At 56.0% G+C, this 20939-nt stretch overlaps 1 protein-coding gene across 11 annotated transcripts in view; it reads right to left on the reverse strand.

The window, feature by feature from the left end:
* The window catches only part of Myo9b (myosin IXB), a 99061-nt gene that overhangs the window by 47794 nt on the left and 30328 nt on the right, over window positions 1-20939 (reverse strand). For all 11 annotated transcript variants that reach the window (XM_076846511.2, XM_076846492.2, XM_076846462.2 and 8 more), the window contains exon 3: window positions 2574-2668. In XM_076846511.2, the coding sequence (XP_076702626.2) occupies window positions 2574-2668 (95 nt within the window). The remainder of the gene's footprint in view (window positions 1-2573; window positions 2669-20939) is intronic.

The following is a 20939-nucleotide window of genomic DNA, read 5'->3' on the forward strand; positions in this document are numbered from 1 at the left end:
TTCCTTCCTTCTTTCCTTTCTTTCCTGTGTGCTGGGGGAGGAACCTAGGGCCTCTTGCATGCTAGGCAAGAGCTCTAACACCGAGCCACATTCCTAACCCCTAATGCCTAAGTTTTGAATTGCACATCATTCTAAGTCGTGTGATGGTATCCTGCACCATTCCAGAACCCAGGAATCATCCCTCTGTTCAGTGTGTCCAGGCTGTATACGCTACCTGCCAGTTAGCAGCCATCTTGGTTATCAGATCATCTTTCACTAGATGGATGTGACTGGTTCAAGTAACTTTTTTTTTTTCTTTCTTCTTTTGGTACCAGGGATTAAACCCAGAGATACTTAATCACTGAGTCACACGCCTTGCCTTCTCCTTTTTAAAAAAATTCTCTTTCTTTGAACAGGGTCTCCCTAAATTGCTTAGAAAGCCTTACTAAATTGCTGAGGCCAGCTTTGAACTTTGATTCTCCTGCCTCAGCCTCCTGAGTTGCTGGCATTATAGACAAGGACCACCACACCTGGCTGGTCCAAGTACCTGTTAGTTCACCTGATAATGGCTCCAAAGCACAAGAGTAGTGCCTCTGACAATCTGGATATGTTGGAGGACTGTAAAGTGCTTCCCTTCAGTGAAAGGTGAAAACTGACCACAGATGTGAGCTGAAGGTTGACCCTGAACATTCCCCAGGGTCATGTGTTAAAGACCTGCTCCCAGCCAGTGGGGCCACTGGGCGTGATGGGACCTTCAGGAGATGGGCCTGGGGGGAGGTCCTTAGGTCGCTGGAGCGGGCCCTGGAAGGGGTTGTGGAACCCTGGCCCCTTTCTTTTCCTCTTTGGCTCTCTGGCTCATGCTGGAATGGTTCTGCTTTGCTCTGACGTTTTGCTTAAGCACAGGCCCAGAGCAATGGGGGATCAGTGACGGCCTGGAACCTCCCCACTAGGTGCCCAAACAGACCTCTTCTGAGTTGGTTACCTCAGGCATTGTGTGCAGCTGGGAAGCCCACCAGGGCAGTGTGCGGGGGCAGTGTGCGGGGGCAGGGCGGGGGCAGGGCTGGGGCTCGCCTGGCACAAGCAAGGCCCTGGGTTCGATCCTCAGCACCATATAAAATAAAATAACTGAAGGTGTTGTGTCCACCTGCCATTAAAAAGAATTAAAAACCTATGTGTGTGGCTTGGGAAAACCAGCACACGTAAGGGCCGGCAGTGTTTGAGATTTCAGGCACCCACCGGGGGTCTCAGCATCTTCCACAGATAAGGCGGGGTGACTGCATTTGGACAAAGGGTCTTGGTGGATGTAACTGAGTATCTTGAGATCATCCTTAATGATCTGGGTGTGCCTTAAATCCAACGACAAATGACCTTAAGAGGACAGGAAAGACACACAGACGGGCAGGCGTAGGTCGGTGAAGACTGAGGCAGGGACGGGATGACAGCACTGCAAGCCCAGGAGAGCTGGAGGCGCCAGAGGCAGTGGCCAGGAAGGACCCTCGAGCTTCCCGAAGGAGTCTGGTGACACCTGACACAGACTCGTGGCTTCCAGGGCTGCGACAGAGTCGGTCCCTGTTCTTCCCTTATAAATTTCCTGAGGTGCTGGAACCTAGAGACCCCCATGCTAGGCAAGTGCTCTGAGCCACCCTGGGCCCCCAGGACGTGTATTTTAATACGAAACCATGGTGGGAAGGGGGTTCATCATGGAGGACAAGCGAAGGCTGAAGGCGGGCGGCTGGCTGCAGGGGTCTCTGATCAGCTGGGGCACAGATGGCCACGGCAGCAGCTGAAGGAACCACTGAGTGGCTTTTGGGGGCCAAAGCAGACCGTGACGTCACCCTCCCTACTGGCTCCTGAGCCTGGGCAGTGGGGAAAGGGCAGACGCTAGGCTGGAGGATCCAAGAGAACAGCAGTTGCACTCAGGCCCCGCATGGACCGTCTGGGAAACAGCTGCTGGCCAGGTTCAGGCAGAAGAACACACTGAGGCCTTGACCAACCTCACTGCCCCTCAGACCCTCCCGCCAGCACTGCAGCTGTGGGAGGGTCCCCGTGAGGAGCCAGCAGAGGGCCCTGCTGGGTGCTGTCCACGGGTCACTTACAGACCCTCTACCCCCAGCCACATTCACCCATCTACCCACCCTTCGCCTGCCACCCACCAATCTGTCCCTGTATCCACTCAGGACCGGCCCCCCCTTCAGCACTCCCCTGGACGACTGCCTCACCTGCTACCGAGCGTCACTTCTCAAGGAGCGCATGTTCAGCAAATGTCAAGGCCACATCCATTTGGCCTGTGACACGCCTACATGGAGACCAGGAAGCAGGCTGGCTGTCCTCGCCTGGTGTTGGCAATGCCTCACACGAGCGCCTCCAGCTCAGCACGCCTGCTCCCGCAGACCCCCGCCCTCACCCCGTTTCCTACCTCGACCCGCTATGAGGACCTCGCAAGGCCTCCGGAGCTCACCCGCAGTGGGTGAGCTGTAGGTTGGACCCTGAACATTCCCCAGGGTCCATGCACCTGCTTCCCCGCATGAGGCAAAATCCTGCCCAGTCCACCCCCGGCTCCCCCTCACCCCCCGCCCCGCGGGGAGGGGACTCACCCTCTCACAATGCCGCTCTCCAGGTAGTTGACTTGGATGAATTTCCCGAAGCGGCTGGAATTGTTGTTGTGGGCTGTCTTGGCGTTCCCGAAGGCCTGTGCAGGGAACAGAGGCAGGGCTCAGACCCCAGTGGCTCCCATGGGCCTCAGCCCAGGGCTCCCTCTGGCACGGAGTTTGTGTCCACAGAGCCATCTGCAAGTCACCACCCAGAGGACCAGGAAGAACTGGCCATCACAGCAGTGGGCAGCTGAAGTGCGCCGGTCTCCGCAGCTGGGCCGTGTGGGGTGCTAGGTGCTCAGGCTCTGGCAGTAAGAAGGCCAGCTGTTGGGCTGCGGTGGCTCTGAGGTAGCGCGTGCCTAGAGTGGCCGGCCCTGGGTCCGGCCCCCGGGTCCAGCCCCACCACAGCAAACCAACAGAAAAGTCAGTTTCAGAACTTCTTGAGTTACAGTCGCCCCGCCCCCATGTCCAAGGAGACTGGTTCCAGGAACGCCCCAGATATGGACACCCCGGGATGCTCAAGTCTCCTCATGAGGGACACAGAGAGCACTCGGGACCTCCTACATCTCCTGTGTTTCAGTCTCCACTGGGTGACGGGCCATCCCTAACACATGTAATGCTCCGGAAACTGCTGCTATCTGAGCTGCTTAGGAACGTTGAGGGAAGTCTGAGTGTGACAGAATGCCATTCTGCATCCCCTGAGGGTATTTTCTTTCTTTCTTTCTTTTTTTTTTAAAGAGAGACTGAGAGAGGGAGGGAGAGAGAGAGAGAATTTTTAAAAAATATTTATTTATTTATTTTTTATTTATCGGCGGACACAACATCTTTCTTTGTATGTGGTGCTGAGGATTGAACCCGGGCCGCACGCATGCCAGGTGAGCGCGCTACCGCTTGAGCCACATCCCCAGCCCCTGAGGGTATTTTCAACTCAAGGTTGGCTGAATCTGCGGACGTGGAAGCCGCGGGTACGGAGGACCACTGGACCACTGTGCATCGGGTGCACTTCGGTGTCCATGAGGCCGGGTGCTGCCAGCTCCCAGCCAGGCCTGCGCGGGGCTCCATGGGCACCGTGCACTCCAGATGCAGCTAGGGCCGTGACAGCGTCTGACCTGCGACGAGGAAATTCTGTTGGGACTCTCCAGGAGGTCCTGCCAGCCTCTGGGCCCATCTGGGCTCAGGCTGTGCTGGACAGCGGGCAAGGAGCAGGCAGGCCCAGCTCGGAAGAGCCAGGAGTCCAGGAAGAAGGCACTGGGGAGTTTTTAAGTTGGGAGTACAAGCAGGGCACCAGCTCGCCCATCAAAAGCGGGCACAGAGGCGTGTCCAGTGGCACTCAGTGCGTTCACAGCCTGTGCAGCACCTCTATCTGGTTCCAAAACGTTTTCATCCCCCAAAAGGAAGTCTTGTCCCTTAGTCACTCCGGCCCCAGCCCCTGGCGGCTCCTGATCTGCCTTTGGGATCTGCCTCTGGATTCTCCTGTCCAGGACACTCCCCATCGGCTGCATCCTGTGCTCGGTGGCCTGGCATGCCCAGCTGCCGTCACTCGGCACCGTGTTCTTGAGGCTCGGTGGCACGGGTCAGTGCCCCACTCCTGTGTCATAGCACAACAGTCCTGACCTGTCCCGAGGAGCCCGCAGGAAGGAAGGTGTGTGCCGCTCCGGGGCAGCCACCACCCAGATTAAGACAGAACACCCCTCGACGCCCAGGTGCCCAGGAACTGCTCCCAACTGCGAACCTGCTGACCCAGAGGGTTGAGTGAATGAGAGAGAGAGAGAGAGAGAGAGAGAGAGAGAGAGAGAGAGGGGGGAGGACAGTCTTGGCAGACTGTGGGGCAGGGAAAGTGCCCAGGGCAGGAAGGGAGAGGCCGGGGGAGGTGGAGGCCATGGGGCCTGGCAGAAGAGGGGCAAGGAGACCGAGCTGGTCCCATAACCTGGCCCCAGTGGTGGGGGAAGAGGAGACTGGAGGAGGTGACACTGAGGTCTCACACAGAAAGGGAAGTCTGGTGGCAGAGAGAAATCTGCTGGGCTGACAGCTCTCCTGTTTGAGAAGGCCGCGCCGTGCAGGAAGCAAGGTTGCAGGGGAGGAGGTGGCAAGGCCACTGCCAAGGTCCCCCTCCGGTGGGGGCAGAGGTGGGCAGTGGAGAAAGAAGGCTGGGGGGGGGGCTAGGCACGCGGGGTCACACTGGAAGACACTCCCACTTTGCTGGGGAGTGAACCCAGGGCGCTCCACCGCTGAGCCGCACCCTCAGCCCTTTTAACATTTTGAAACAGGTTCTTGCTAAGCTGTCCAGGCTGGCCTTGAACTTGCGATTCCCGCCTCAGCTTCTTGAGTCAGTGGCAAGAACTGAAAGTTTCTGAGTCTGATGTGATGCTACATGTGGAAAATTCCACATCATGAAACTTCTGCTTCACGAACAACAAATATTTATACACCCACACGCAAGCACACCCCCGTGTACATATACACACACAGTGTTTAGTTTTATTTTCTGAGATGGGTCCACTTATGTCACCCAGGCTGGTCTCAAACTCTGGGGCTCCAGCAGTCCTCCGGCCCTGGCCTCCCTAGAAGCTGTGACAAGTGTGTGCACCACTCAGTCAGAGTGTATGAAACCACCCTCAGGCCACGCGCATGGGGTGCATCTGGCACATCAGTGAATGCCATATTTAGACTGGGTCCCACCCTGAGAGATCTCAGCACATAATGCAAATACTCTCCCGTTTCAAAAGATCCAAAATCCAAAACAATTCTGGACCCAAGTGTTTTAGATAAAGGACATTCAACCGGCATTAGGGGGCTCCAGGAGGAGATAGGCCATGAGGTTGCCACTGTCATGAGTGAGACTAGGGCCCTGGTAAGAGACGATCATGTCAGGTGCGGGGCACACACCTGAAACCCAGCGACTTTGGAGGCTGAGGCAGGAGGATCGCAAGCTCCAAGCGAGTGAAACCCTGTGGTAAGGACCCTTGGGGTCCACCCCAGCTCAGGACATTTCTAGCACAGGGAAAAGGAGACAACAGAGAATTCCCTCACGCCTCCCACCAGGTAAGGACGCAGCCAGAGGCGTCTTCTGTGAACCAGGAAGTGGGCCTTCCTAGACGCCAGATCTGTGGGTGCCCTCACCTTGCCCTTCCCACTCTGAAACTGGAGAAATGCATCCCATGGGCCGCCTGGTAGGTGGTAGTTTGCTACAGGTCTGTCACTGGTATGGTCTAAAGGTCTCCCCCAAATTCATGTTGAGCCAGGCGCAGTGGCCCGCATCTGTTATCCCAGGGGCTTGGGGGGCTGGGGCAGGAGGATTGTGAGTTCAGAACCAGCCTCAGCAACTTAGCAAGGCCCTAAGCAACTCAGGGAGACCCTGACTCTAAATAAAATATAAACAGGGCTGGGGGTGTGGCTCAGTGGTCAGGCCCCTGGGTTCAATCGCTGGCCCCCAAACCCTAAACAACACTCAGATGAAATGTAACTTGCCTTGAGAGGCGTCAGAGGTGGGATCAGGCAGGAACTTTGGGAGGTGACTGAGATTAGATGAGGCCATGAGGATGGGTCTTCATGATGGCTTTATAAGAGGGGTACCCTAAACTAGCAGCTTGCTGTCTTGCCATATGATGCTCTGGGCTACCTTGGGACTCTGCCCAGAGTCCTCACCAGCAAGAAGGCCTTCACCAGATGCAGCCCCTTGACCTTAGTAAACTCTTATTCTTTATAAAGTACCCACTCTTTGGTATTTAGTTATAGCCACGAAAAATGCACTAAGATAATCAATGACAGGAGTTTGTGGGGCAGCCCGAAGGGAGAATTCCATAAAAAAGATAGATTTTAGTGGAAGGTCCAGAGACTGGCTCAGTGTGAGGCCTGGACAGAGCTTGAAGCCTGGGCCCATGTGGTGTGGGTTAAATTCCTCCACATTCTGGCTGATCACTTGTGGGAAAGGCACAGAAGGGACACGGGCTGTGGGGCGACAGCAGAGTCGAGATGCCAAGTGGGAAGTGATAGGAGAAGGCCCCAGGGACACGACCTGGCCTCCTAAGTGACAGGTCCCTTTAGCGAGGGCAGCGGCTTGGTGCCTGGGGAGGGCCTGTGCGGGGGCCTTGTACACGACTGAGACAGATGGGTGCCTGGGCTCTCACTGAGGGTCCCACGCATGCTGTGCCCGAGTGTGGAGGGCCCTGAGGTGAAAAAGCCGCGTCCCCAGGCTTAACCTCCGTCCTCCCCAGGGTTCGGCCCAGGCGTCCCTGGGCACTGTTCCCATTTCCTCAGGCTCCACCGACGCAGGTCAGGCCTGGAACTCAGGCAGGAGAGGTGCCTTAGGCTGGGGGCAGGCCAGGCCCTCCCCAGCCTGTGGGGGACCCAGCACAATGTCCTGCCTTGTGTTGAGACTTGAGGAAGCATCCTGTGCCCAGGCTCCCAGTCAGCCTCACCCGAGAGGTCTGTGAAGTCCACCCAAGGGAACCCAGGGAAGCCACCCGAGAAGCCCGCTAAGCGCCTGACTACAAGCTGGAGGCCTGTCCTTGTGCGGCGCTCTGTCATCGGTGGTGGGGCATCCAAGGCAGGAGACAGTCTGCCTCTGGGCTGAGGCTCCCCGGTGCCCCCGTCCAGGGCCTGCCTGGACACCCTGGAGTCACAGGGCTCACTTCCACTCTCCAGGACAAGCCCCTGTGGCAATTTCTAAATGACAGCCAGGCCTGGTCTGGGGACAGACAAGTGGGAATGCCTGCGCGGGGGGGGGGGGGGGGTTGGAGATGCCCTCCCCACCGCCAAGGCCACTGGGGGGCTGGCCTTCTGGTTCTGCGATTACCGTGCAGGCTGAGGCTGCTCCAGCGCCTGGTGACCTCATGCGTCTGGTATGCAGTCTCACACACTGTGACTTTTCAAAGCCGTCTAAAAATATCCGGCTGGTGCTATTATACATCCGAGGAGGAAATGCTGGCCCGGCTGGTGCCTGCCCGCTGCCAGGGGTGCTATTGTATGGAGCGCCGGGCAGCCAGGGGCACATGGGCTCAAGGCACGGGAGGCTGGCTGCTGGACAGGGACCATGTGGGGTGGAGGTGGGCAGGAGGAGGAAGTGGTCCCGGGGTGTCAGCAATAATGTGATGCAATCTGGCACAGGGACTGGAAAGGCCATATGCTAATGCCATTGTCCCCCAGGCCAGAAGCCCCACTGGCCCCGCAAGATGCAGATGAAGAAGGCCTCCGCTTTCCCAGAAAGCATTTCTCGCTCCTGTATGATGTGGAAGACGATGCCAGCTCCACGCTTTAGAGAAACAGCCTGGTCAGAGCCGCAGGGCTGCCCTGTGCACCCACAGGAAACGCAGCCAGCACTGTCTCAATGGCTCACCCTCCAAACAGCCAGGAAATGAAACAGCGGTGAGCGAATAAAGAAAACATGGTCCACACAACCACAGAACACTACTCAGCCTTGAAAAAGAGGTTCTGTCACACACGGCACCGTGGCTGAACCTGCTGGACGTTAGGCTAAATGAAATAAGCCAGACAAGAAAGACAAGCATCACACCGTCTCCCTGGCGGGAGCCAAGAGCAGAGAGTGGAACGGTGGGCCCAGGCTGGGGGTGTGCTGGGAGGTGCAGGTCAGAGAGCACGAGACTTTAGTTCCTCAGGAGGAGCAAGTTCACGAGGCCTATTACACAACATGGCGACTACAGCTAATAACCACGGATTCTGAGATTGGTGAAGAGAGTAGGTTTTAAGCGTTCTTACATAAAAAATGCTAAGTACGTGAGCTGATGCACATGCCAATTAGTTCAACATACCCGTGCAGCACAATGTATGTGTTTCAAAACATGCTGTACACCACAAATACAGACTTTATGTGTGTTGGTTCTGGAGCAGGAACCAGGGCCTCACGTGCCAGATCAGCTCTCCACCACTGAGCTACACTCCCAGACCTTTTTGTTTTGAGACAGGATCTTACTAAATTCCCGAGGCTGGCCTTGCCTGTGTGATCCTCCTGCCTCAGCCTCCCCAGTAGCTGGGATTACAGATGTGTGCCACTGCACCTGGCTGCAGTGTGTCTGGAATGGGAGTTATTCAATAACACTTGTCAAAGCACAGTAAGGAAAACTATCCAGAGTCATTACAATACGTACAGAGACCCTGCAATGGGGTCCTGCAGTGGGGAACAGAGATTGGCTCCACACCAAATACAGCACCAGAAATTGAAACTGACGGCCGCGGGGCAGGGCCGGGGCAGTGGGTGAAAATCACTAAGAGGAACCCTCAGGGCTGCGGGAATCCTGGCTGAACCGACCTAACAGGATTCTATCTGAAGACAGGCCAGGCAATCGGACATGAGCTGGGGATGGCGGAGATGGAGGAATCAGACGCAGAGGTGAGCAGATGTGCCGAGTGAGTGGGGAGGGGGAGATTCTTGCTAAACTGACTTAGCAGGGCTCCTGCTAAGACTGGATTCTACAAGGAAATATCAATGTTCCCCACCTACGAAGGGGCTGTATCTCCACACACCCACTGTAAGCTGAAAATATCACTGAGTCAAGTGTGCACTGAGTCTACCTCACCTCCGAGCCCGGGCTCAGCCATGCACAGCGCCTGCCTGCGTTCCCCCAGGGCTGCAGGGCTGGCAGCAGACAGACAGCTGGACTGCAAATGGCTAGCCCAGGAAAAGAGCCGATTCTCAATTCCAAGTAGCCTCTACTGAGTGTCACCTTCTCTGTGCCATTACAGAGCTGAACCGTCGTTAAGTCAGGGGCCATCTGTACACAGAAGGGTCTGGGAGAAGGTTTAGGAGATGGACTAAAGTTTGGCTCACAAAAGAACCTTTGGCAGGAAACGCCCAGGGCTGAATGTCCTACTTGGGCTCCCATTCTAGAAAGCACTTTTCTTTCCTCCCCACTGCTGGGGAGAACCCAGGGTCTCACACATGCTAGGCAGGGGCTCCGCCATGAGCCACACACCTCCTCCTGGAAGACGCCTTTCTCTATCTGAAAGGCTGGCTCTCCCTCAGATGGAATGCAGGTGACACTTCAGGGAAAGCAGTGACCATGCAGTGTGGTGAGTGCCAGCCCACTCGAGGCACACGCGGTGGGTTCGAGACTCTCTTATACTCACGTTTCCTCTAAAACACTGACTGGCCACCCCCATTTAAAAGGGGAAACTGAGGCAGCAAGCGGTCGGCCTAAACTCCCAAAGTCTGAGAGCAGGAGGCTGACATGGTCTTGGGTCCTCTCTCCTGGCCCATGTCTTGCCTAATGACCCCAGAACACTCTCAGGCTGTGTCCCCTCACAGTTCCAGCTGCCCACTGGTCTTCAGTCACTGGACCAAGCCCTCAGCTGCTGGCCTGCTTTCCCGGACACACCTGGGTGCACCACCTGCAGCCACACCTGTCCAGGTAGACAGTGGGGACCTCTCATCCAGACAGCAGGGCCAGGCAGGCTTCTAGACCTCCCTGAATTCACAGCTGGCCTCTCCCACATTCCAGAGGAAAGCCGACCAGGATTCACATGGGATAAGTCCAGCAAGCAGCGCCCGGCCTCCGGTTTCAGAACCCTGAGAGCCTGTGGAAGGAGCCACCGAGGCACACTGCGCACGTGCTGGTCTCTTGTGCAGACAGGCAAACCCCAAGCTGGGTCTCCCCCTGCCCGCCCCAGAGAGTGAGCCTGGAGTGGGATAACTGTCATCCTCAGGCTGACCTGTGGCCATCAATTCTGTGACAAAGTTCTAGGATTCTTGTGTTTCATTGCATCCAGAGTGTTCCATGGGGTAGCACAGAGTAAACTTCAGTCTCAGGGACCTCAGTGTCCACACCCTGAGGGCACAGGAAGAGTACCCTCTCATTCACTCCCTGCTGTGGTTCGGCTCGGGATCTTCTATGTCTCCGAAAGGCCGAGTTAAAGGCCTGGTCTGCAGCGTGGCACACCTAGAAGGTGGTGGGACCTTTAAGAGTGGCTCTGGTGGGCGGTCCCTTGAAAGGGACTGTGGGACCCCAGTCCTTCCTCTCTCCTTTGCCTCCTGGCCTGAGGTGGGTGGCGCTGCTCCACCACGTTCTCCCGCCATGTGCCATCTCTCCAGGCACAAAAGCCACCGGGCCAACAGATGATGGAGACGCTGAAACTGTGAGCAAAACAGACCTCTGTTCTGTGGGAGGGGGTCACCTCAGGGTTGGCTGGTGACAGCTGACTGGCCTGTTTACCCACTCACTTGTCAATTTTTCACCTGTGCTGTGTGCTGGGCACCAGCGAGCCTGGCCCGTCCCTCCCGGTGCCCTCTGCTCGGGGGCCTGGCACGCCCACCTCAACCAGCGTCTGGGTCACCACCTCCAGGGGCCTCCGCAGGCCTCGACGCCGCACTTCCCTGTGGCCGCCTCTCGGTGAACCTGCCTGTCCAGCCCACAGCCATGCTCCCCGGGGTCCTGACACCTGGTCAGGGCAGGTACCCGATGGAGGAGGACCTCAGGAACGGCCTCAGTCTGTCAGAACCAAGCCACGATGGAGCCCCAGGAAGGGCCAGGTGTCCCCATGTGTTGGCCACGGGAGCCTCTCCTTCCAGCAGGGGAGGGATGGAGAGCTCTGGGCGGTGTAGGAGAGGCCTGGTGGCTGGCCCCAGCACTTGATATCCACATGACTTTTTTTCCAGGTCACCTCCCAGCTTCTGGCAGTTTCTCCTCAGAGCCGAGGTTTCGCTCTGCTGCCCAGGAGTCCCCAACTCCTGCTTCAGGCGACTCTCCTGCCTCTGCCTCTCAGAGCAGCTGGGCACCTGCGTGCACCACACCCAGCTCCTGCCCACAACCTCCTGCCTGAAGCTGCCTGGTCCTACACCAAGCAGAGAGAAAGGCCTGGCTGAGCTTCAGACCTGAGCACGCGGCAGCCTCGTGCCCAGGAGGCCCGCGAGGTGTCTTTGTCCAGAGGTTGTGCTGGACACAGGAGCCCATGGGCTGTGTCCCGCCCCAGTGGCCCAGGAGCCAGGAGGCTTGTTCTGCTGGGTTGGCTCAGAGTGGAGCTGGGGCTTCATCCAGGGAAGGACCCTCAGGCCCCTTGGCTCTTGGCCTGTATCTGTATTGGCAGGGTGCCCAATGTGAAGTCCTCAAGGCTTGGGGACAGCAGGAGTCCTAAGGCTAATGCCAGTCACCTGTACCCATCTGGGAAAATCAGTCCACGGCCCTGGGTTTCCTAGGAGGTGGGGGAAGATGGGAGACCAGAGTCTTGGAGAATCCCTGCCGACAAACAGCCAGAGGCTGCCTAAGACGGGGCCGCGAAGGGCTTCCCAGCACCAGAAGGCGGAGGCAAGGGGATCGCAAGTTTCGGGCCAGCCTCGGCAACTGAGCAAGACTCTGACTCAAAATAAAAATTAAAAAAGGGCTGCGATGTGGCCCAGTGATTAAGCACCCCTGGGTTCAATTCCCGGGACCGCAACGAAAGAAGATGGGAACGAGTTCCGAGAAAAGCATTCCTAGGCCTTCTCACCACTGTGGAACAAGGTCTTCGGGAACATCCAGGTGTACAGGACCCGGGTGGCGCGGCCCACTGCACGGCGAGGTCTTCTGTTCCATCTGCACTGCTACCAATGACAGGAGTCCCCTTTTTAATGGCACAATAGCAGGCGCCGTGTCTCCTCTGGGTACTCCCTTTATCCATCCATCAGCTGCTGGACGCTTGGGGCTGCTTCTGCTGCCTGGCTGTTGTGACGGGTGCCGCAGGGACGCTCCCGACAGTCCCCTGACACACTGCTCTGTTCCTTCTGATACACACCAGCAGTGGGAGTTCCTTTTATTTTCTTGGTACCAGGGATGGAACTGGGGGAGTTTAGCCACTGAGCCACATCCCAGCCCTTTTTGGTATTTAATTTAGAGAAGGGTCCCGCTGAAGTGCTTAGGGCCTTGCTAGGTTACTGAGGTTGGCTTTGTACTTGAGATCCTCCTGTCTCAGCCTCCCGAGCTTACAGGTGTGTGCCACTGCGCCCGCCTAGGTAGCTCCTTTTCTAACTTTTGAGGACTCTCCATACTCCCGCCACCCTGTCCCAAGTGTCCTCCGCGGGGCCACCCTGTGTGCGAACACACTGCCTGTGGCTGCTTCCTTACTCATTGGTAGAACACAGTGAAAATTTGGTCTTATGCTGTGATGATGTTTCAGTCAATGACAGGCCACATATATGATGGTGGTCTCGGGTGCCTTTAATGGAGCTGAAAAGTTCCTCCAGCCTAGTGACATCACAACTGTTACAATGTCCTGGAGTAGCACATTCCTCACGTGTGTGGGGACACTGGCGTAAACACACCTAGTGCTCTTCTCGTCACGTGAAGGTACAGCTGCTCACACAATGAGGGTCAGCGCCTCCTGCCCCGTGGCGGCCAGTGACTGTGTCCCCGACTCACGTGGTGACCCTGCTGACCTGACTGCTTTTCAGCGTGTGCTCGCCTCACCTATAAACACGGTCACTGGGAGCAGCGTGCTGTGAGACCTGCAGCTGCCTCACTGTTCTCGGTGGCCTGCGTCTCCGCAGGATGTCACTTGTCTCTGGATTCACTCTGCGTTTGGCTCCTCAAGGCCCCTGGAGCAACAGGCTGCATCACCTACCTGTGCTGCCGGCCTCATGTGCACAAGGCTACGTCACCTGGGTGTGTACAGCGCACTCTAGGACGCCGACCGAAGGACCAAGCCGCCTAGCACAGATCCTCAGAACCTACTGCCTCCCACGGGACGCAGGACTGTGCTGTGACACGTGAAAATGATATGACATCACACCCTCAGCAGCCATCGACTGGCATTTCATCGGCACACAGAGGATGCAGGCTACCCTGGGGCTCCAAGAGGGAGGACGGTCTTCTTGACCAAGACCGGGTGGCCGGGCAGCTGAAAACACTGACCACCTGGCCTTTTAGGAGAATGTGCCAGCCACTGCTCTGGAAGTTCAGTTAAATGGTCCCTCCTCTGAGGCCAGGGGAGGGCTCTGACCCTCAGACATGGCTATGTCACGCTGGGTAGGCAGGACAGGCGGACTGGTCTCCTGAGGCATGGCAGGGACACAGAGAAGCAGGCCAGGAAGCACGGCGGGCAGGACAGGCCCACAGACTCCTAGGCCCAAGGGAGGGCCAGGCAAGGAGAAGGGGAGACGCAGCCCAGCCCACTCCCTGGGACTGGGAGCAGGGGAGACGCAGGCCAGGCCGCCGGGCTGTAGGGAGGGAGGAAGTGGGAACCAGGCCCACGGGCTGTAGCTGACGTACGGCTTTCGGCAGAGCTGCTGTGGAACGTGGGGGTGGAGGCACAAGGAGCTGACGTGGTGGTGGCAGTGGAGGTGAGAGGCGGCAGCAGCTCTGGGGAGGTGGAACGAGGGACAGCACCCAGCAGCCCTCCTGTGTGCAGGTGGCAGGTGCAGGCTCAGGCCATCTGTGGATGCAGAGGCAGGAAGTGGAGGACTCACCCAACCTCACGGCCCTGCTCTGCAGAGGAGGAAGTGGAGGCTCGGTAGGACCTGGCTCATACCCAGCTCCCGCAGGGCTCTCTCCTCTTCCTGTTGCCCAAGGGCTTGGGGCACCCTGCAGGTTTGCAAAAGCCAGTCCTTCAGTCCCCAGAAGCCCAGATGAACTGAGGATGGCTGTCAGGGGTGCAGAGGGCTGGGTGACAATGGGACCTGCAGCCCCCTTGCCTCAGCGCCCTCGAGCCCAAGAGGCACCACCACTTGCAGGATGGAAATGGCAAACACTGAAAATGCGACAGCAACTCCCAGAGCCAAGGACAAGTCCCTTTAAGATAGACTGATTCCTCCCAAGGGCCTCAGGAGTGCTGGAGTTGGGTGGCAGAACCCTAAAACAACAAAACCCCCAAGTACAAAACAAGTTACCGAGACCTTTCTTATGTCACCAAAGTCTGGTTTAAGTTATCACCAAACCACACGCTAGATCACAGGAAGAGTCAAGAACAAACCAAGCTTCGATGGGGAGGGTCCTGCTTGAGGAATTTATCAGGTTTCCTGAGGCTTATCTTACGCCCAGGCCTGAGCCATCCTCTTTGGAGTTACGCGTGCTCTCTCTCTCTCTCTCTCTGGCACCTCCCCCTCGGTTTGATCCCTTGTGGATCAGACCCAGAGCCTCCTGCAAGCTGGCAAATGCTCAACCACTGAGGCACATCCCCAGCTCTTTAAATGCTTTTTAAATTTTGAAACAGGGTGCTGCTAAATTGCCCAGGGGCTGACTTTGAACCTTGAACTCGACATTCTCCTGCCTCAGCCTCCCAAGCAGCAGGGATTATAGGTACACACCTTAGTACTGGGATTTCTTGGTTCTTTTTGAGTGGGAACATCAATTCACTTACTTTCATATTTGTGAATTAGATATCCATTTTACATTTACATATTGCCCTCTTACGACTGCTTTCATTATATCACATGGATTCTGATGTTATGATTTTCAGAAATCTGTACTTCCTCCCCCCCCACCCCCAGACATGCACAGAGCCTCTGTCGCATTCTTCTGATGGACAGCTTAAGAACCCAGGGGGTCGGGGTACGTAACAAGAGCAGCAGGCCAGCCAGAGGCCAGGGTGGGAACTTGGGGTCCTTGGGGGAGGAACCGGCTGGCTCCTGGGGTGAGAAAAGAGAGGTCCCAGGAGGCAAAGCTGCTGGAAACGGAAGACTTCTTCATCTGGAGGAGGTCAGGCGAGGCCCCTCCCACGCTGAAAATTAAAGGGCAAAAGAAGGGCGGCAGGGGCTTGGCCCAGCGGAGGCCCTGGGTCGGATCTCCAGCCTGGCTTCCAGAACTTCTTGGCAGTCATCCAGTCCCTCTCTTCCTCCTCTGAGACCGTCTTGTCCTCCGAATCCTCCTGCAGGCCGTGGTCGCTGAGGAACCGCTCCATCTCCCCGACCCGCCGCTGCAGCTGCGTGCACATGGTCTGCAGCTCCTCCTGCCGCTGCCCACTTACCTCACCCTGGTTCTGCTGCAGGCGCTGCACCAGGTCCTCCAGGGCCAGGATCTTCTGATCCTTGGACACCATCTCATCACTCTGGGCTTTCACCTGCTGCTCCAGTTCTTGCATCTTCCTCGCCATATCTGAGTCATGGTATGGGGGACCTGGCCTGCTCACAGAAGCAAGTTTGTTGCTGAAGCAGGAAGGGACAGAGATCTGTTCTTCAGAGCCAGGTCCATCGTTTGGCATATCCACCTCATCTTCATCTCCATAGATTCTTATCCCTCGCCTTCGCCTTCCAGGATTCACAGGTTCCGACTGCAGGTGCACTTTCCGGGTCTTGCTAAGGGAGGCCAGAGGTGAGCTCATAGTTCTAGTCTAGATCCTAGCTGTCAGGAACTCCCACGCAGGGCCAGCGAGCCGTCCCTGGCGCTGCCATCTCGTCGTCACCAGAAATCTGTAATTTCTAAAACCAAATCCTAGAGTTCATTTCCCTTTGTCCAAAAGGTGTTTCATAGAAGTTGACTTTTCCATGTGGAAGAGTCTTTTTTTTTTTTTTTTAATATTTATTTATTTTTCGTTCTTGGCAGGCACAACATCTTTGTCTGTATGTGGTGCTGAGGATCGAACCTGGGCCGCACACATGCCAGGCGAGCGCACTACCGCTTGAGCCACATCCCCAGCCCCTGGAAGAGTCTTTAAACATTATTTCTGCTCTACTGCAGTGTTTTAAGAGCAGCTTCACTTTCAAACTTCTGGTTGCTTTCTCCGTGACCTGACGCAGGAATCATCACTATTATTATTTGCAGTGCTGGAGATGGCACCTGGGGGCCTTGTATGTGGCAGGCCAGTGCTCTGTCACCCCAGGAGCATCCTCTGCCTCCAGTTCACTTCTGATGATTTCCAGAAATCCCGCACCATTTGTAGAATTCTCAGCCTGGCTTTGCAGCTCATTTGCACTGCATTTGCATGGGGGAGAAGCCAGCCTCAGGCTGGGCAGGAGGGGAGTTTAAGTGGGGGCTCCTTCTGCAAGCGGCCAGCTCCCTGGGCAAGGTTTCATCTAGAAGGACATTTGCTTCCCTACACAAGTCCTCAACTGTATGGACCCAGATGCCCACGGTGACAACTGCCAAGATTTCTTGTACTTTCTACGCAGTAAAACTGAGTCTCTGCACATATAAGGAAAGGCACTCTAGAGCACCCTGCACCTTCTGCAAGGTGCTACTACCTCTGCACACCTAGGGCAGGGGCTCCCCTGGGCCTGCTCTAAACCCCTGGGATCAGCAACCTATCCTCTCGGGGCTCCCTCACTTACAGCAGTGAGCAAAGGGTCAGAATTGCCAAGCTTTCGGCCTGCCCCTGCCTCCCACCCGTGGCCTGTGACCACTCCTGTGTTCTTCTGGTAGGATGGGGCAAGGGAGAGAAAGTTGAGAATCCAAGTTTGGCCTGTAGAGACTTGTGAAAGGACCCCTGGGTTCCATCCCAGATTTGCAGAATTCCCAGAAAGGCCATCTTTGATGTGGTGCTGGGGACAGAACCCAGGGCCTTGCACGTGCTAGGCTCGACCACTGAGCTGCACCCCCAGTCCCGGGAATCTAAATTCTTAAAAAAGAACCCGGGGATTCCTGATCGCCAGAGGGTGAGGAACTTGCTCTGGGGCTCTGGGGCTGATGGTGTATTAGGAAGACAAGGAGGCTCTGGGAAGGAGTAAAGCAAGACCAGGCCGACTGCCACTCCCTCCCATTTCCTTAAGCGTCACACTTGGGACATGGTGAAGGGACAGTCAGACGCAGGGTGGGACACGGAGCTCTGTTCTTCAAAGAGATAGCCCCACCTGACAACGGCTATGCTTTGTGGCTTCATGGTGCTTTGTGCCAGACCCGTGTGACTATTCTGTTTTTCATGCTTAGTATTCAAGAAATTACGGGGGATTATTTAATGATTTAGTGGGCCAAGGGATGCTTCCGGCTTGGCCAGGAGGTGTGGCAGATGCTGATTTAGATCTTACGTGCCCCCAAAGGCGCTTGTGTCAGAGACTTGTTCCAGTGAGGTGCTCTTTGGAGATGGAACCTTTAGGAGATGGGGCCTGGCGGGAGGTCTCTGGGTCACCTGGGGCAAGACTTTGAATGGGACTGAGGACCCTAGACCTTTCCTTCTTCTCTCACTTCTTGGACTGCCCTGCCATACACCTCCTCCATGATACATGGCCTAAAGGCAACAAGGCCAACTGATCACGAACTGGAACCGCCAACACTGTGAGTCCAAACAAACCTTTTCTCTTTATATTCTGATTATCTCAGGTGTTTGTCACAGTGATAGAAAGCTGACTGATAAAAATAGGTGAGGTGTATTAAATGCATTTTCTTTTTAAAAAAAAATATTTTTTAGTTATAGGTGGGCACAATATCTGTTTATATTTATGTGGTGCTGAGGATCGAACCCAGTGCCTCACGCATGTTAGGTGAGCGCTCTCCCTCTGAGCCACCACCCCAGCCCTGCATTTTCAACTTATAATATTTTCAACCCACGAGGGTTTCCCAGGATGTAACCGCATGGTGAACTGAGGTGCACCTATGTTCGCTGTAATCTGACTGCTTTCCTGACATTTAGCAACATCAGATGTGAAAGTGTGATGTTCCAGGGCTTTGCCTGTGTCTGCCACACCTCAGGTCCCATACCCCATCCCACCTGCCACCTAACTAGAGTGCAGTCAAGCTGAAGAGCGAAGGAAGCACAGCCAGGCCTGAGGACGTGGCCAGAGGTAGGAGGGAGCAGGAGAGGTTGTCGTGCCAGCCCTGGCCCCTTGCTCGGAATCCTTACGGCCCTGGGAAGCAGGAGCTCTCCTGCCCAAGGGGTAGATGGGGAGACCATGTCAGCTTGCAGCCTGGCTCCACCAAGCCCTCCTCCTGGCGCGTGGGTGACCATCTTCCCACGTGGGCCTGACAGCAGGCTGGCACTCAACCCACCTCGAGCTCCCCAGCACTGCCACCCGTTCACACCACCAGTGGCCCAAGTGGCGAAGCATTTCACAGAAATAATCAAGAGGCTATGGAGACGGTGGGCCCTTGGGTGAGGGAGGAAAGGGCTGGAGACTCTGGAGCTGGCACTGCCCACTGAAATGGGGAGGCGGGAGAGGGAGGTGGACATGAGGCTGAGGGGCCAGGGGTTCCACAGACCACACCACAGAGGCCACGTGAGGCCTTCTGCCCACCCCCCATTTTTTAAATGAACATTTAATTGTGTAATAGTGTTTTTGAGAACGGTTCTTGCTGTTGCCCAGGTTGGCCTCAAACGATCCTCCCGCCCGTCTCCTGAACGGCTGGGACACAGGCAGGACGGCTCCTGGTTTGGTGTGGAGTAGTTTCAGATTTGCAGTCAAGTCCAGGAATGCCAGCTGCGCTCGGCCTTCCCCGTGGTCAACGGGCAGGTCCGCCTGCCACAGCACCTCACCCGAAGAACACCCTGTTCTTCACCCAGATCTACACTGACACCCACCCGCTTCCTCACTCTCCCCCAATGTCCTTTTCCTGGACACTCAGGATCCTGTGTTATATTTGGTGGTCACATCTCCAGAGGTTCCTGAACTACACGGTGACAGTCTCTCAGACTTTCCTCGTCCTTGAGACCTTGCTGGACATGTTTCCCCGGTCACAGGGCCGACGGGCCCAGGGCCGTGCTGAGGTGTGCGGGGCTCCCTCTGCCTCCTCTTCCTGCAGTCGGTGCAGAGCCGGCCTGCTCAGCGCGGGAGGCCAGGTATGAGATTTGAACAGCTTTATTAGGGGTAATTCACAAATAAGAACTACACTGGGCCTGGGGGCTCAGCTCCATGGCACAGTGCATGCTCCGCCCGTGTGAGGTCCTGGGTTCCACCCCAGATGCCTCAGAAATCAGCAGGGGGTATATTTGCCGCGTACAACCTGGTGTTCTGATATACGCATGCACTGAGATGACGGCCACCACCAAGCTAGTTAACACACGTGTCACCTGACAGTCAGCATCACCTTCTCCTTTTCTGGTGGTGAGCAGGTTGGCAAATTCTAGGACACAGAGGCCCGTGCTGTGGGCTGGGTCTTCAGAACTTATCTATTCATCCCAGGGGACTGAAGCTCGTGCCTTGGGACCAGCCTCTCCCTGTTTCCTCCTCCCTCTGCCTGGCTGTGAGACTGTTTAGATTCCACACACGAGTGACATGGTGTGGTATTTGTCCTTCTGTGCCTGGCTTATTTCACTTAACACAACGTCCTCCCAATTCAACCATGTCACAAATGACAGGATGTCCTTTTTTAGGGCTGGGTGATACTCCATTGTATAAGCCCTACATCCATCCATTGTTCATGCTCTCTCGCTTTCCATCTCATTTCTTGTGTCCATTCATGAGGAGACTGACCATTCTGAGGACTGGTGGGTACTCTGTAGAATGAATGTCCTTCAGTTTGCATTTATCTGACATCTCTTTCCCTCTATCTATTGTTGATAAATAGCTTCATTAATACATGGAGACACACATACACACACACACACACACACAGTGTCTGTGGCTGTATTTGCTCTAAAATTGCAAGTTGGGCACTGTCATCCCTCAGTATGTGCAGGGGACTAGCTCTAGGACCCCCCTGAGGAGATCAAAATTCAAGGGTGCTTGTTCCTTCAGATGCAACCCTACCCTGAACATCGGCGGAAGCCTCGGGGCAGAGTCGTGGACACACACTGATAACCATGCTGACACTCGGGCTGCGTCACTCTGTACTCCACCCTGGCTTCCACACACCGGGAGTGCCAGTTACATCCCTCCCCAGATATGAACATCAAAACCATCTTTCAATGTTGCCAAACGTCCCTGGGGCAGGATCTGCTGGTGAGGCCCACAGCCTTGGCTTGGCTCAGAAGTCAGCTGCGTGGAACCCTGAACATGCTGTTTACAAAGCACAGCCTGCTGTCACTCACTCTCCCTGTAAGGGGTGACAGGTTGGTCATAGGCTGGGTAGGTGATGCTGAGCTTCCCAAAGACAGTCCACCTCTGGGGGGACCCAGGGAGCTGGTGTCTCCAGGGCCTGGTGTCAGGGGCTGTCTCTGGCCAGCAGCTCCAAAGGGCCGCTGGGGCCCGGGCTACCCAGGGTGGGTCTACTGTGGCTGCTCCTGCCACCGCTCCAGGTGGGTGATCACTAGGAAGCAAGTCAGCCACCGGGCTCTGTGGTCAGCACGATGCTGGGCCATACTTCAACCCCAAAGTGAGGCAGGTGTTGTGGGCAGATGAACAGATGGGCCCCAGTCACCTTAAGCCTAGTGCAACAAACCCCCGAAACACCGAGACAGGTGTGGCGGCTGTGGCAGGGGTGTCCCAAGACCCGTGCTTTGGTTTTTAACCAACTCTTTCTCCAATTTCCAAGGAGACCTTTTTGGGTGCTTAAAATACACCCTATAATTTCACTCTTGTCTTAGATGCGGCATCCCCAAAAATATAACTTCCCCTTTGGTCTAAAATGGCCTGAGATCATTCCA

The sequence above is a fragment of the Callospermophilus lateralis genome, chromosome 1 (genome assembly GCF_048772815.1).
Source record: "Callospermophilus lateralis isolate mCalLat2 chromosome 1, mCalLat2.hap1, whole genome shotgun sequence".
Classification (NCBI taxonomy): Eukaryota; Metazoa; Chordata; class Mammalia; order Rodentia; family Sciuridae; genus Callospermophilus; species Callospermophilus lateralis.